The 13310-nt window shown below is 47.6% G+C and overlaps 4 protein-coding genes across 4 annotated transcripts; 1 reads left to right on the forward strand and 3 right to left on the reverse strand.

Annotated features, from left to right (window-relative positions):
• Positions 1-315: 315 nt before the first annotated feature.
• Positions 316-2981, reverse strand: EJ05DRAFT_480949 (cytochrome P450). Its single transcript, XM_033744968.1, has 8 exons — positions 2489-2981; positions 2198-2438; positions 1954-1997; positions 1753-1888; positions 1681-1704; positions 1236-1627; positions 1103-1180; positions 316-1055 (listed from the first exon to the last, which is right to left on the reverse strand). The coding sequence occupies exons 1-8, from the start codon at positions 2662-2664 to the stop codon at positions 491-493; spliced, it is 1656 nt and encodes a 551-aa protein (XP_033595249.1). The 5' UTR covers positions 2665-2981; the 3' UTR covers positions 316-490.
• A 243-nt stretch (positions 2982-3224) lies between these two features.
• On the reverse strand, positions 3225-5303 carry EJ05DRAFT_515385 (DAGAT-domain-containing protein). Its single transcript, XM_033748597.1, has 2 exons — positions 4688-5303; positions 3225-4635 (listed from the first exon to the last, which is right to left on the reverse strand). Exons 1-2 carry the CDS (start codon positions 5155-5157, stop codon positions 3621-3623), a joined length of 1485 nt encoding a protein of 494 aa, XP_033595250.1. The 5' UTR covers positions 5158-5303; the 3' UTR covers positions 3225-3620.
• Positions 5304-5730: 427 nt separating this feature from the next.
• EJ05DRAFT_515386 (AAA-domain-containing protein) lies at positions 5731-9868 on the reverse strand. Its single transcript, XM_033748598.1, has 4 exons — positions 9678-9868; positions 9363-9623; positions 9231-9309; positions 5731-9177 (listed from the first exon to the last, which is right to left on the reverse strand). The coding sequence occupies exons 1-4, from the start codon at positions 9792-9794 to the stop codon at positions 5924-5926; spliced, it is 3711 nt and encodes a 1236-aa protein (XP_033595251.1). The 5' UTR covers positions 9795-9868; the 3' UTR covers positions 5731-5923.
• Positions 9869-10129: 261 nt separating this feature from the next.
• EJ05DRAFT_458760 (MCM-domain-containing protein) lies at positions 10130-13184 on the forward strand (the record flags this gene model as incomplete). Its single annotated transcript, XM_033742561.1, has 5 exons — positions 10130-10178; positions 10225-10454; positions 10511-10644; positions 10694-12605; positions 12658-13184. The coding sequence occupies 5 exons, from the start codon at positions 10130-10132 to the stop codon at positions 12745-12747; spliced, it is 2415 nt and encodes an 804-aa protein (XP_033595252.1). The 3' UTR covers positions 12748-13184.
• Positions 13185-13310: the final 126 nt, after the last annotated feature.

Raw genomic sequence — 13310 nt, forward strand, 5'->3', positions numbered from 1 at the left:
TCCGCCATGGGCAGCGAGGCCTGTTTGTCCACGAGTACCGGATTCACCACTATAATGTAGGTACCTCCGTATAGAGGCGGTACGCCCGCCGATACAGCGGTAAACTCAGACCGCATAATTCATGAGGATGGGCGATTAGGGTTATTCTGCAGGCACACCCAACTGTACCACCTAATTTTTATCTGTCAATAACGTGTTGCAATGATTTAGACCTACAGTGTTTAATGCTAGTCATTGTGATGGATCCTCAGTGCAAAAGGAACGACGAATAGATTTGATCTGTAAAGAAACGAATTATTTCGTATAATACTTTGCTTCAGATGTAAAACTCTGTTTCTTGACGATACCGAGTGTGATGAGGAACATACATATTTGATATGTGTTGTTGGGAAGAAACCAACAGAAATTGTAGTCTTTGAAAACTGACTACTGTGCAATCAATGGTCAGTCATCGAGCCCCTTCCACACCGCAGAAAAACGCTTGAGATATCTATTCCCACTCTTGCAGAAACCCTTTACTAGCTTCATAGTCTCGTTTTACTATCTGCTCGTGCTCTTTACTTCTGGGTACGAAATTGACCTTGAAAGGTAACGGTCCATGCAGCATCCCCTGCACATATGCATGTGGATCAAGCTTTTGTGGCTCGCCAGTCGCCTGATCGATTGCAGGCTCGATATTATATGCCCAGAGAATCTTTGCGACCATGCGCCACTGAGCACGCTCGGCAAGATGTATTCCAGCGCAGATCCGTCGACCCGAACCGTACCCATAATGATGTGAGCACGAAATGTTAGCCAAGCAGTTCATCATTTCTATAGGCCTATATGTTGAAAGAATGGGGGACTTATCTCTATTCATGTAGTCTGGACTGCCCGCGTAGTCCATTGCTAGCTTTGGGTGGTCTATGAAGCGATCTGGGTTATAGATGTTCGGTTGGTCGTACGAGTTCCTATGGAGCGAGTATGCAGTCAAGACAATAGCAGAATCTTTAGGTATACGGAATCCATCATACCAGTCCTCCCGATTTGCTCTGCGAACAACTCCGTTGGGAATACTGCAAGGATTTCAGTATACTTCTGCTTTGACGCTCTCTGAACTCACACCGAATGCCAACGCTGTCCCTCTTTGATAATACAATTGACATATCGTAGGTCGTGGAAATCACTCCACACGGGCATCCTGAGTTGCATTAGACTCAAATCGCGAGACATCTAATCAACATATAATCACAGACCTCATTCCACATACTCGGTCTATCTCGTGTTGTGCTCGTCTCTGGAACTCGGGGTGCAGTGTCAACATCAATATATTTGTCAGTGTTGCATGCGCAGTCGTGTCGGCACCTGCCTGAGCTATTGTGCCTAGGAAGCAATTGAACTCGTGGTAATCAAGCTTGACATCCTGCTTGATTGTCCCAGACAATAAACGATCCACAATCGAATTGCGCTCATCTCCATTGCGCCGTCGCGTCTCAACGAGTTCTCGAGCCTCTTGATACAATCCATACATGGCTTCACGGCCTTCCTTGCATCGAGTTTTCCAAGGTGCCCAGCGTTCGGGTATGTACCTGAGGATAGGAAACTGATCAACAGGAGGACACGACCCAGCTTCCATTGCCGGATTCAGCTTTATTCTATAAGCAAGTCGCATTGTCGTATGATCGTTGATTTCTCACTGACCTTGTCCATGACACGATAGATATACTTGACTTTTCAGCTTAGGCCGATTGAGATACCGAAGATTCGACTTACGTTTGCCCAGAAATTTTCCATAGAAGGTCCACGTTGACCGTAAACAACGATACTTATGGTTGAGCCTGTTGCACGTCTGACATGAGTAGAAAACTCCTCTGGTGATTCCAACAGCTCATACAACAATTGGCCAATCCTGTCCGAAGAGAGACTTAGCATGATAGGCCACCTCTATGATTGGCATGAGGAGCAGTTCCGTACTCAGCTTCTTGGATGGGCGCAATCTTTTCGTCCAATGCTCGTGGCTAAAACAAAGTTAGCACACTACACTACATACAGAAAAGAGTTCTTGTAAAAAAGAGAAGTAGGGGCATGGTTGGACCCAAGAATCAAGGATTTCTTATACAATGGAGGTATAAATGTTGGCCAAGCTGGTAGTGTATCTTGATGTTCCATCCATCAGGCACAACTTCCAGGTCTGTCAAGAGAGCCAAGTTTAACGTACGGACAGGTTCTGAGAGGTAATTTTTCTCTGTGACCGCCACTTGGCGTTGGCATCCTCGAAGGCGAAGATTTTGCCATCCGTAGCTAATTGTAAGTTATAGTCATGGACTCTGTCGTTGTAGATCGTAGCCCTCTTGTCTACAAGATCGTGGACAGCTCGACGACTGTTCAATACGATCCATGTTGCCGATCCGAGCTTCAATGAGTATATCTCGCCGTACTTCCTGCCCCATTCTTCTAATCTGGAATTACATTAAAAGTGATAATATTTATATGTGGAAGGCTTTCTTGCTTTAGATGCAAACCTGTTGAAGGAATCTGATGTGCATTCCCGAGGATTGGAATCGTAGGCGGACCTGGTGGTAATCCCTTCTCTCTTCGTCCAAGTCGTAGAATGTTGTATATTGCAAGACAGGATACGAATACTGGCAAAAGCCATATCGGGTATGATGTACTTGAGAACAGCATTCTGTTATTGTAAGGATGCGATTAACGATTAAAGGTTAGATTGTGCGGGCTGCTCATGACCATTTATACCATTCTGCATGATCTTCGTGACCATATTGCCGGATCATCAGGCATCGGACTCCAGGTCATCTGCCCCGATGACGACTCTAGAATCACTATACAATCAAGACAGTGCTCATGTGTCGCTATCGTACCTTGTAAAGAGCAAGCGAACAGTGCATCGAAAGCGGGGTACCATGTACGATGATGTAATTAAACATACAACGATTGTTACGACTTTTACATGCTGGGATAGCTGATGAAACACCTCGGTGGTGTTGAAGCTGCAGCTGAACAGATGAGATTCATTGCAAATCTTTCTCTGCGATAGGCTCAAGCAAGCACACCCCAATAGTAATGCAAATGTCAGGATTATGCTTATCGATGATGACAGAGCCAGAGTACATGCATGAGCCAATGTTGATAAGAACCTGTTTTGTGAGATATGGCATGCACTTTTGCACGTAGAGGAGTTAGTGTGATGTGTTGGCTCGCGATTAGCAACCGATATCTTCGACTGTACACCATACACATACACATGCTTGTACAGTGATGTAACCATGCTGATTCTCGCCACGAGGGTGATCCAACATGGAGTTTACATTAATAGCGATATGTATGCTGCTCGGGATCGATACACAATGATGAAGAGAAGCTGGCTGAAAGCTTCCTCTTCCTAAGTATGTTATATATATTTGCACAATGGACAGTAGAAGAGATGTCGTGCCTGTAGATTCATCTTCAGAACTGTTCTGATATTTGAGGCAAACCCTATAATGCAGAGGTAAGAGGGTGGTTATAGATCGACCCTATGCCAAACTTAAAACTCATATGGCAAATGTCGTGAATGCGAGCAGTAACGCCTCATTGTGACGAGGAAAATGTAGATGATGACTATATTGACTCACTTTGGAGAATTAGTCTACAATTTCCAAGTCGCCCGTCCTGCCTTTGGCAAATGTGTCTTTCCAATCCTCCCACATATTTTTCAATTCAGTTACGTATTGGTCGTGCACCTGATCGACATACTCAGGATCTGGCTTCTCCTGAGCCATGACTTTGACCGGCCGACCAACAACAATGTTCAGAGGTCTCCGATATGGCATCATGCCGACATCGTAGTTGAACACGCCGCGGGCATGGAACAGCGGGATCGTAAAACCTGCGATCTTTTTGACCAGAAGCTGCAGTTTATGAACCCAGGGATGAATATTGGCGTCGAATTGATCATATAGATCATTCTCGCCGAATCCAATGACAGGCACTAAGTCTGCACCTGTGCGAATGGCGATCTTGACGAAGCCTTTCCTGCGAGCGAGTACAAGCTTCATAGTATTAGGCATCGCCTCGAGTGATTCACGCGCTCCTCCAATCACGACTGTGATAGCTCTACCCATACCCTCTTTGTTAGGGCCTCCCTTCGTGAGAAGGTTCTCGCAGGATTCCCTAGACACAGAGGCGAGGCCTAAACGAAGTGCGTATTCCCGATACAACGGTAATCTGAAGTTCGAGTCTAACGTGAGGAGTGAATTGGTGATCCCGGGAAACAGTTGAGAGAATCCTAAAGCTTCGGTTGCAAATGCAGCAAACGCCCCATGCGAGATAATACCATGAGGATGGTAGCCAAAGATGTACTTTCTGGTAGGAGGGAGCTCTTCGAGTCTATGTAACCGAGCTGGGAAGTAAGAGGCAAAAAGTGACCAGATTGACAGTCTTCGCGCTCTGTCGCTACGTTGTAAGAGCTCCCCGGATGTGGCGGCCTTAGAGAATAAGACATAGATGAGGTATGGAAGAAGTATGGGCCACAGAAGCGGTATAGTACATAGTAAGAAGAACAGTGCTACGAGCCCGACAATACTAAGAGTGTGCATGAGAACGATCAGCGTTTGGAGACGTCTCTGCAGTGGAACATTTAGAGGGGCAAATCTGATTCTAGGTAATTGTTAGCCTGAATGCACCCATGAGGTCTTTGATTTGGACCTACTTGCTCCTTGCCCAGCCTTGACCCGCTTGTCTCCCACTGACAAGTTCCGGGCCATCGGAAGGCTTTTCTTCTTTCTTGTCTTGATGTAGCTGTCTTTCGTACTCGTTCGAAGGTTTGACACTTGTGAGTTTGCCACCGTTTGTACCGAGCTCTTCAAAGACTACATGGTCATCATTGTTGTTGCGGGCCTTTTTTGGACCGTTCTGCTTTGGTATGGAGCCTTGTCGTTTGTGGGCAAATTGTCTACGGCTCGGGCTGTGAGACGAGATATCTTGACCAGTACCCTCGAAGGTATCTGAAGGTGTAGTAGTTCCAGACTTCGACAGTGGCTTGCCGTTAGCTTGTATGGGCGGGATTGTTTCTATTTCAGTGAAGTTGGAATCGGCATTGTTCAGAGGTTGCTTGGTTACCTCGGCATAGGTATGTGATTCGTCGTGGGTGTTGCGAGACGGCGCTTCGGTGTTCGCCATTGCCCCTATCTTAAGCTATGCAGTAGATTATGAGGAATGGGACAATATATTGGTGCGAGAGATGCTGTGTACGGGCTGGCAAAGGAAGTGGAATTCGAATATCTCATTAAGGTTGACCGTGTACCTGCAGGTGACCGACCATGGCCATGATGACGTTTTGGTCGCAACTGTGGCTGAAAATGTGGCTGGTAACCGCATCCTAGTTACATGGGAAAGCTTGGCGCCCGATGTTCGCCCATGTTACCAATATATACGATTTAGTATAATCGATATTTTTATCTATTACCGCCGTATAATACTTATATACTTATAAATATTACTATATATTAGTTTTATATAACTCTAATTATATATCTATACTGTTTTTTTATTACTTTATATAATCTATAATACCTCTAAAACTATATAGAGATATTCTTAGATCTATATAGTACCTCTATATTTAAAAGTACTCTAGAAGAAGAAAGAGAGAATATTAAAGTTCTATAGTATTATATATTAGCTATAATAACTCTTTAATACTATATAAGTATAGTATAGTAGTAATATATAAAATATTAACTATACTAAATCGTGTGTATTGGTGACATGGGCGAACATCACCCGCCAAGCTTACTCATGTAACTATGGATATACGGATTCGATTCCTCCGAAGAGCCCTGCCTGCCGCCCATTTGTTATATGGCGAATGACTCAGAACAGCTACAGGGTAAGATGCTCATTCATGGTTGATGATGTTGCTAACGCTTTCGATATATACATCCCATCACATCAAGCTTGATCGACCGCCAATCTCATTCCCACCTTGACCGTTGGGCATCTCGCCGTTGCGGCCAACAACAAATTCTTGATATATTGCTGCAAGTCTACTTCTCTCTTGTGTGCTGATCGAGCTTCGTGAGTTCTGTAAAGCAGTAATAAGGTGTTTCCACTCTATCATGGGTTCGCCGTCTGATTCATAATCAAGGGCCTCTGCCTCGGTATTGGTATCGTGACGTTTTGTGCTTGGTGATTGCTGCTGTTTCTGTCTGCGTCGCGATGCTTGTAATGACGCTATGCTTGCAGATATCATACCGCGTTCGGATAGTGGTGGAGAGCGTACCTGACTCGTCGGCGCATTGAGGTCATCGCCGAAACGAAAATACGTGAAGTCCGCAATTCCTTTTCCGAAGTTTGATATTGACCTCGAATTTGCAGCCATTTTACCTTTCCCTCTTGATGGTTGACTGTTTGTTCGATCTCCAAGGACATCATGAATGGCTTCTAATTGAGCATTGTACACTACCGCTTGTAGATCCGCACCTGAGTAGCCCTTAGTCTTTTCTGCTACCTCACGCAGATTTTCACCTTCGGTCCCGCTTGTTAAGATGCTGGGTGATAGACGAAGATTCCTTGTTACCGCGAACAGGATGTCTGTGCGTTCATCTAGTCCAGGTAGGTCACAAATAAGGCTTTTATCTAAACGTCCTGGTCGTAATAATGCCGGATCTATCAGATCAGGACGGCTTGTAGCGGCTAAAACATATACACCGCTCAAGCCTTCAGCGCCATCCATCTGAGTGAGCAACTGGTTTACAACGCGATCGGTGACTCCGGTTGAGTCGTGCCCACGTTTTGGTGCGATACTGTCGAACTCGTCAAAGAATAAGACACAAGGTCGAGCAGCCTCGGCGCGCTCGAACAAATCTCGGACAGACTTTTCGGAAGCTCCGATGTATTTGTTCAAAATCTCGGGTCCTTTGACGCTAATAAAGTTGAGCCCACATTCACCGGCAACAGCAGAAGCCAAAAGCGTCTTACCGCAGCCCGGGTATCCGTAGAGGAGAATGCCAGATCGGAGGCGGAGTGGGCATTCAGCAAATATGGGCGCGTACGTCGTTGGATACTGGAGAGTCTCAAGTAATACTCGTCGCGTTGCACGCAGACCACCAATGGAATCCCAACGAGTTGTGGACGTCTGTAGAGTGACGTTTCGAAGCGACGCAGGAGTAAAGCCTTTCAAAGCCTTGGTAAAGTCTCCAGTCGTCAGAATGACAGTCGATCCGTTAGGCATTCTCTCGTGATCTGAGATGGTGGACCGTATAAGCGCTTCACTCCGGGCACGGGAGACGAGAAGCACTATGTCTCCTGGCATATAACCGTCCGTTTGTCCTGCTATATCAAGGAAATCAATTGTACAGTCAACCGTGAGACCATCTTTCCGTGGGCCATTGGGAATGTCTGGTCTGCTCTCATTGCTAGCATTCTCGTGTCTCTGACCAGCGCTGTCTGAACTGTGACCATTCATCTGACTCTTCAGGTTGTTCGATGGCCGTGTATCTTTATGAGCAAGCATTTCTAGTACCTTCCGGCGGCCTTCTTTATTCGGCGCGCTGATATTGACGATTTCTCGCACCACATGTCCGCCGATTATAACGTTGTTCACGGCTTCTTTGCTTTGTGCCGTCGCAAGAAGGACTATACCTGAGTCACGACTGCAGTATTCACGCACAACTGAACAGACACACTCGCTGATATGTCTGCTTCTCCCATTCTCGCCGCCCACTTGTAGCTCTGTTTCGATCGGACAAAGTCGGTCGAGGTCATCAAGAATGATTAGAGAACGCCCCCCAAGTCGAGCACCCCACGACGCGGAGGCGAAAAGTCGACTAAGGGTGTCCTTAATTTGTGAAACTCTGATCTCTTCGGTTAGGAGAGAATGACATTGAAAGTATTGAATGTTGACAAGATGCTCTTGTCGGAGGCGATGTGCAACAAGTTGCGCGACCGATGACTTTCCAGCCCCAAGTCCGCCGGTCAATAGGATTGATGATGCCTGAAGGAGATGGGAATAAAGTTGCGCGACCAACTTGTCGATGCCAACCATAGTAGGCTTGAGAGACGGTAGCTGTGCCGCTGGTGACCAGGCATTCGATATTGTTGATGGTTTCGGTACCCCAGGTCGGACATCGATGTTGAAAGCCCCGGCGGGTACCGTCAGCCATACTGTTTGCTGCGTCTTGTCTCCTGGCTGATTCGAACCAATCTTAACTATACCTCCTTGCCAGGCCGGGTCCTTCTCTGCAATTGGGGGCAAGATCATACCATCAGTAAGCGGCCCATCTAGAAGTCCTTTCCCATTGTGTTGACGATATAGATCTTTGATCCTTCTTGCGGTATCTTCACGTTCTTGCTTTGTTTCGCCACCAAATTTCAAGCCACCTACTTGCTGGGACCCTGACGGGATGAAAGGGATGACTTTCACACTCCGGTCAGGATCACTCTGGGATCTACTGGTCGCCGAGGATGGAGCAGGCGCAGCCTCAAGGCGGACTAAACCACCTACGAGTTCAGGAGCACCTAATGCACCACAGAGCGCAGAAGATAGTGCTGCATGTCGGCTGTCCGGAGCGTCGTCCCACTCCTGGATCCGTGCGACAACCCGGGATGAATGCTTTTCTGGTTCCTGTTCCTTTCGTGGGTCGCTCGGTTCATTCAGTCCGGCAGGTCTCACTATAGAAACAGTGACCCAGATGACACCTTTGAGAGCTTTTGAGCTGAGGATGTCACCGTCTATCCATATGTTCAAACTACAATCGTCTGCAGATACTTCCTCATCAAACCAGTCCCTGCTTAACGTTCGACTAACACCACGCAGGAAGATAAACCCTCGCCCGGCACCCTCTTCACGACCACTCTTTCGCCTCACGGTGCTGGCTGCACTTTTGCCACCAGCACTTCGACGGCCGGTACTAGCAACACTCCTGTTCTCCCTACCTGATGATTTTTCTGCTTTCTGTCGAGTCTTTGGCGATACAATTACTTCAGCATCACTCGAGATCTTGACGAATGGGGTACTGGTCGAAGGTATAGGCATTAATGATGAAACTAAAATGTTCGCGGTCGTCGTTGGGGAGAGATGTAGGGTAAGTGGATGGCGATTGTGCGATGGTCCCGAACCTGCAACAAAAGTTGGATTCGGTAAAGCGCGGATTTGATTAAGAAAGTTCAACTCGAGGAATTGCGCATGGAGTTCGATCACTTCGACTTGCTGTCAGCGAGAGATCTGCCTTTGATATACAATGGGCACTTACTCTCCCAATCTGCTGGTGTCAGAGGCTCAATGTTTACAGTGTGTGCTTGAGGTGCGTCGAAATGTAGCGCAATAGAGATCTATGCCAAACGTTGAGCAAGTACAAATACGAGGGCTAGAAACTCTTTGTTACCTTCTTGCCATCGTTCAACCCAACAAGTCGTGCGAAGGTGGTGTCAATCTCGACGACGGATACTTCCGGTTCTCTGATTGCCCCCCCGCGACCCCCAGTTAGTCCTTCACTGCCAACTACAGGCGCAAGTTTGCGCTTGCTCTGATATCCTGTCCATCCCACATAAATTGTCTTCTGTACATTAGGAGGTTTGGTGCTCGTCCGATCGGCCGTAGGGGCTGGCAGTTTGAATGACAGCTCGACTATAACATTTTGTACGACCTTGAGACCATTTTAGCAGTGGTACCACGCAGAATCTATGGGGCAAATACTCACGGCGTTGCTGTTTGTCAATGCCGAGACAATGGAGCTTGGGAGATTGACGAAACAATTCTTTAGTGACGGTTGGAAAGAGATTTCCGCCTGGGTGGTATGTTTTCCAGCAGAGGCCATAGAAGCGGGGGTGAAGGTGTACAAAATGTACGACGCTTCCGTATATCATGTCGCAGGCTACCGGAGTGCGCCTGAGCTCTCGAATGACCGAGGCCTGGACTAAACCTTGCGGCTTGCGCTAGATCAAGTCTGGACCCATTAGGCTAGATCAGGTCTTGGGTTGGTCCTTGGCGCGAACCTGACGCGACGCGGGTTCCTTACAGGCAGGTAGCGCGTCTTGACACCTCTGATTGTCTGGCTTCCATGTCTGCTCACATATCTTGAAGCTGCTTCAAAGCCCCAGCTTGTCTTCAAAATACTCTCAAACGACACCCAAGCGAAGCATTCGAAGCGCAATGGCGCTCTTACGGCTACGTGCTCCTGTTAACTATGAAGATCAACTCTGTACAACCTGCGATGCACTTTGCGAAACAGGGCTAATCTAGCACAGCTGCCTTTGAAGATTTCCTGACGTCGTTCAAATCCTCAGCCACAGAGACTGAGGACGCTCTGGAAGGCCTCCAGATTGTGGAGGATGAGTCTCCCAATGGCACTACCTTTCGCAGACGGCAACATCCGGAGAGCAGGCGTGCGCAGAAGCACAAATACGTAGGCATGCTGCAAGACGTTGTAGACCGAGATAGTACACAGATTTTGATTGATCTAGACGATCTGGACAGTGTAGGATTAATTTCTGCCGATGCCGGGAAATAACTGGCTTACAAGACTGCGGACAGTATGAGAAGGCCCTCGGCGACGTAGGACATGGACTGAAACTTGTCCAGTCTGTACAAAACAATACTCATCATTATATTGAGGTCTTTTCAAGAGCTTGCGATAAGATTATGCCGGCCCCTTCTAGGGAATCTAAGTAAGACGTCAATGGGTCCCTGACAGAACCAACTAATAATTGCGCTCAGCTTTAAGGATGACGTACTCGACATAATTATGACTCAACGGTCTAAACATAATGAGAGATTACAAGAAGCTGTGGAGGCAGATCATACACTCGCTAATCCGGAGACTATCTTCCCTCCCGAACTCACTCGCCGCTACACCTTGAATTTCAAGCCCTTAACACCGGTCGGGTCAAGTACTGAGCGCACCAGCAAAGCTCTTGCTGTCCGAAACGTCATAGGGGAGCATCTTGGTCACCTGATCACGGTTCGCGGGATCGCTACAAGAGTTTCCGACGTCAAACCTTCAGTGCAAGTGAGCGCATACGCCTGCAACCGGTGTGGATGTGAGATCTACCAGCCAGTGACAACAAAAGCCTTCACACCGATGAGGGAGTGCCCTTCACAGGACTGCAAAGACTACAACTTAAAGGGCCAACTATGCTTATCAACACGAGCCTCGAAGTTTGTCCCCTTTCAGGAGGTCAAAATCCAGGAGATGGCCGATCAGGTCCCGGTAGGTCATATCCCCAGACAACTCACAATCCATTGTCACGGTTCCTTGGTTCGCCAAATCAACCCAGGCGACGTAGTTGATGTCGCAGGAATTTTCCTCCCTACACCGTACACAGGCTTTAAAGCTATTCGAGCTGGGCTTCTTACAGACACATATCTCGAAGCCCAGTTTGTGATCCAACACAAGAAAGCTTACGATGACATTGTTCTCGCCCAACCCACACTGAAGAGGATGGATGAATTAGAGCGCAGCGGGCAGCTATACGAGGTCCTCTCGCGATCAATCGCTCCCGAAATCTTTGGACACCGAGACGTTAAGAAAGCCTTGCTGCTACAACTAATTGGCGGGGTAAAGAAAGAGATGGGTGATGGTATGGCTATTCGAGGTGACATCAACGTCTGTTTGATGGGTGATCCTGGTGTAGCCAAATCCCAGCTTCTGAAGTATATCACCAAGGTGGCGCCTCGTGGTGTCTATACGACGGGTCGGGGAAGCAGTGGAGTCGGTCTTACTGCTGCCGTTATGCGTGACCCGGTGACCGACGAGATGGTTCTGGAAGGCGGTGCACTGGTCCTTGCAGATAATGGTATGTGCTGTATAGATGAGTTCGACAAGATGGACGACAGTGATCGGACCGCAATTCATGAAGTCATGGAGCAGCAGACAATCTCCATAAGCAAGGCCGGAATCACTACCACCCTAAACGCGAGGACATCAATTCTTGCGGCAGCAAATCCTCTTTACGGCAGGTACAACCCTCGTATCTCTCCAGTGGAGAATATCAACCTTCCAGCAGCTCTCCTCTCCCGTTTCGACATCCTGTTTCTAATCCTTGATACCCCATCCCGCGAATCTGACGAGGAGCTCGCTCGTCACGTGACCCATGTCCACATTCATAACAAGCACCCGGAGGCTGCTGCTGGTGTAGTATTCTCACCACAAGAAGTCCGGCAATGGGTCGCCCGTGCACGTTCGTTCCGGCCAACGGTGCCAAAGGCTGTATCAGATTATCTGGTAGGCGCTTACGTTCGCATGCGGCAACAGCACAAACGTGACGAGACTAACAAAAAAGCGTTTACGCACACTTCGCCGCGTACGCTACTTGGCGTTCTTCGTCTCTCGCAAGCTTTGGCCCGATTACGTTTCGCAGATGCTGTCATCATTGACGATGTGGATGAGGCGCTCCGTCTCGTCGAGGTTAGCAAGGCCAGTCTGTACGCGGATGAAAGGGGTCATGGAGATCAAACGCCCAGCTCTAAGATTTATCATCTTATCAGAAACATGGCTGCAAGTGGAGCTGCAGCAGTGGGCGAATCGAGTGGTGAATTGGACCTTCGCAGAGTCCGGGAGAGGGTTCTGGCCAAAGGCTACACCGACGTGCAATTCGACGAAGCCATCGATGAGTATGCTTTACTTGACGTTAGTCTGCACTCACTACGTTTGGAACATTAGAGCTAATCGGTATGATCAGGTGTGGCAAACTGCTGGTAATGGCACCCGACTAATGTTCATCAATGCCGGTAATGAGGACTTCGACATGGACGACGATATACATTCATGAACCGTACGCGACTGCCGCGTTCTCCTATTTTGGAGTGTTTGAGTGTCATCTAGGATCAGAAAGTCATGAAAATCCCTTTTTAGTTCTATCTGATTTGTTGACCTTAGAACTTCTATATAGTCGGACTTTGATCCCACAAAGCTATACTAACGTCAATTGTGATCTTATTTCAGAAAGGCTAGAGGTGTTGATCCCCAATGGGAAATGTACTCTTAACAGTGCGATCAATTAGCATGTTGAAATGAAGCTCCGCTATCTTAGCTAGCATTCGAGCCTTGAAGCGAGACTTTACACAAACAGTCTTGTCAGTCATAGGCGAAAGTCCACACAAATTTATTAAGCACGCTGGTTCGCACTGCAGTTTCACGGACACAGTGACGGCAGAGAGTGTCAAGATTATTGAACTACTACGTTGTATATATATATAGATGACCGTTGACGTTAGTACACCTGGTCGGGTCTTGTGTTTATCGTAAGATCACAGGCTTTCTTTTGCCTATGACCCAGTCATCAACCCTTGCTGTAATGCTCAGTCTTAGGGGTGGGACATACGTGCTGGTCAT

This window comes from Pseudovirgaria hyperparasitica, assembly GCF_010093815.1.
Source record: "Pseudovirgaria hyperparasitica strain CBS 121739 unplaced genomic scaffold EJ05scaffold_29, whole genome shotgun sequence".
NCBI lineage: Eukaryota > Fungi > Ascomycota > Dothideomycetes > Acrospermales > Acrospermaceae > Pseudovirgaria > Pseudovirgaria hyperparasitica.

Coding starts and splice junctions, on each gene's coding strand:
- EJ05DRAFT_480949 (XM_033744968.1), bottom strand. CDS start 2,664: ATGCTGTTCTCAAGTACATCATACCCGATATGGCTTTTGCCAGTATTC. Junction 1,998..2,197: donor TTACCTCTCAGAACCTGTCC/GTACGTTAAACT, acceptor ACTTTGTTTTAG/CCACGAGCATTGGACGAAAA. Junction 1,889..1,953: donor GCGCCCATCCAAGAAGCTGA/GTACGGAACTGC, acceptor CTCTTCGGACAG/GATTGGCCAATTGTTGTATG.
- EJ05DRAFT_515385 (XM_033748597.1), bottom strand. CDS start 5,157: ATGGCGAACACCGAAGCGCCGTCTCGCAACACCCACGACGAATCACAT. Junction 4,636..4,687: donor CAAGGCTGGGCAAGGAGCAA/GTAGGTCCAAAT, acceptor ACAATTACCTAG/AATCAGATTTGCCCCTCTAA.
- EJ05DRAFT_515386 (XM_033748598.1), bottom strand. CDS start 9,794: ATGGCCTCTGCTGGAAAACATACCACCCAGGCGGAAATCTCTTTCCAA. Junction 9,624..9,677: donor CATTGACAAACAGCAACGCC/GTGAGTATTTGC, acceptor AATGGTCTCAAG/GTCGTACAAAATGTTATAGT. Junction 9,178..9,230: donor GACACCAGCAGATTGGGAGA/GTAAGTGCCCAT, acceptor AGCAAGTCGAAG/TGATCGAACTCCATGCGCAA.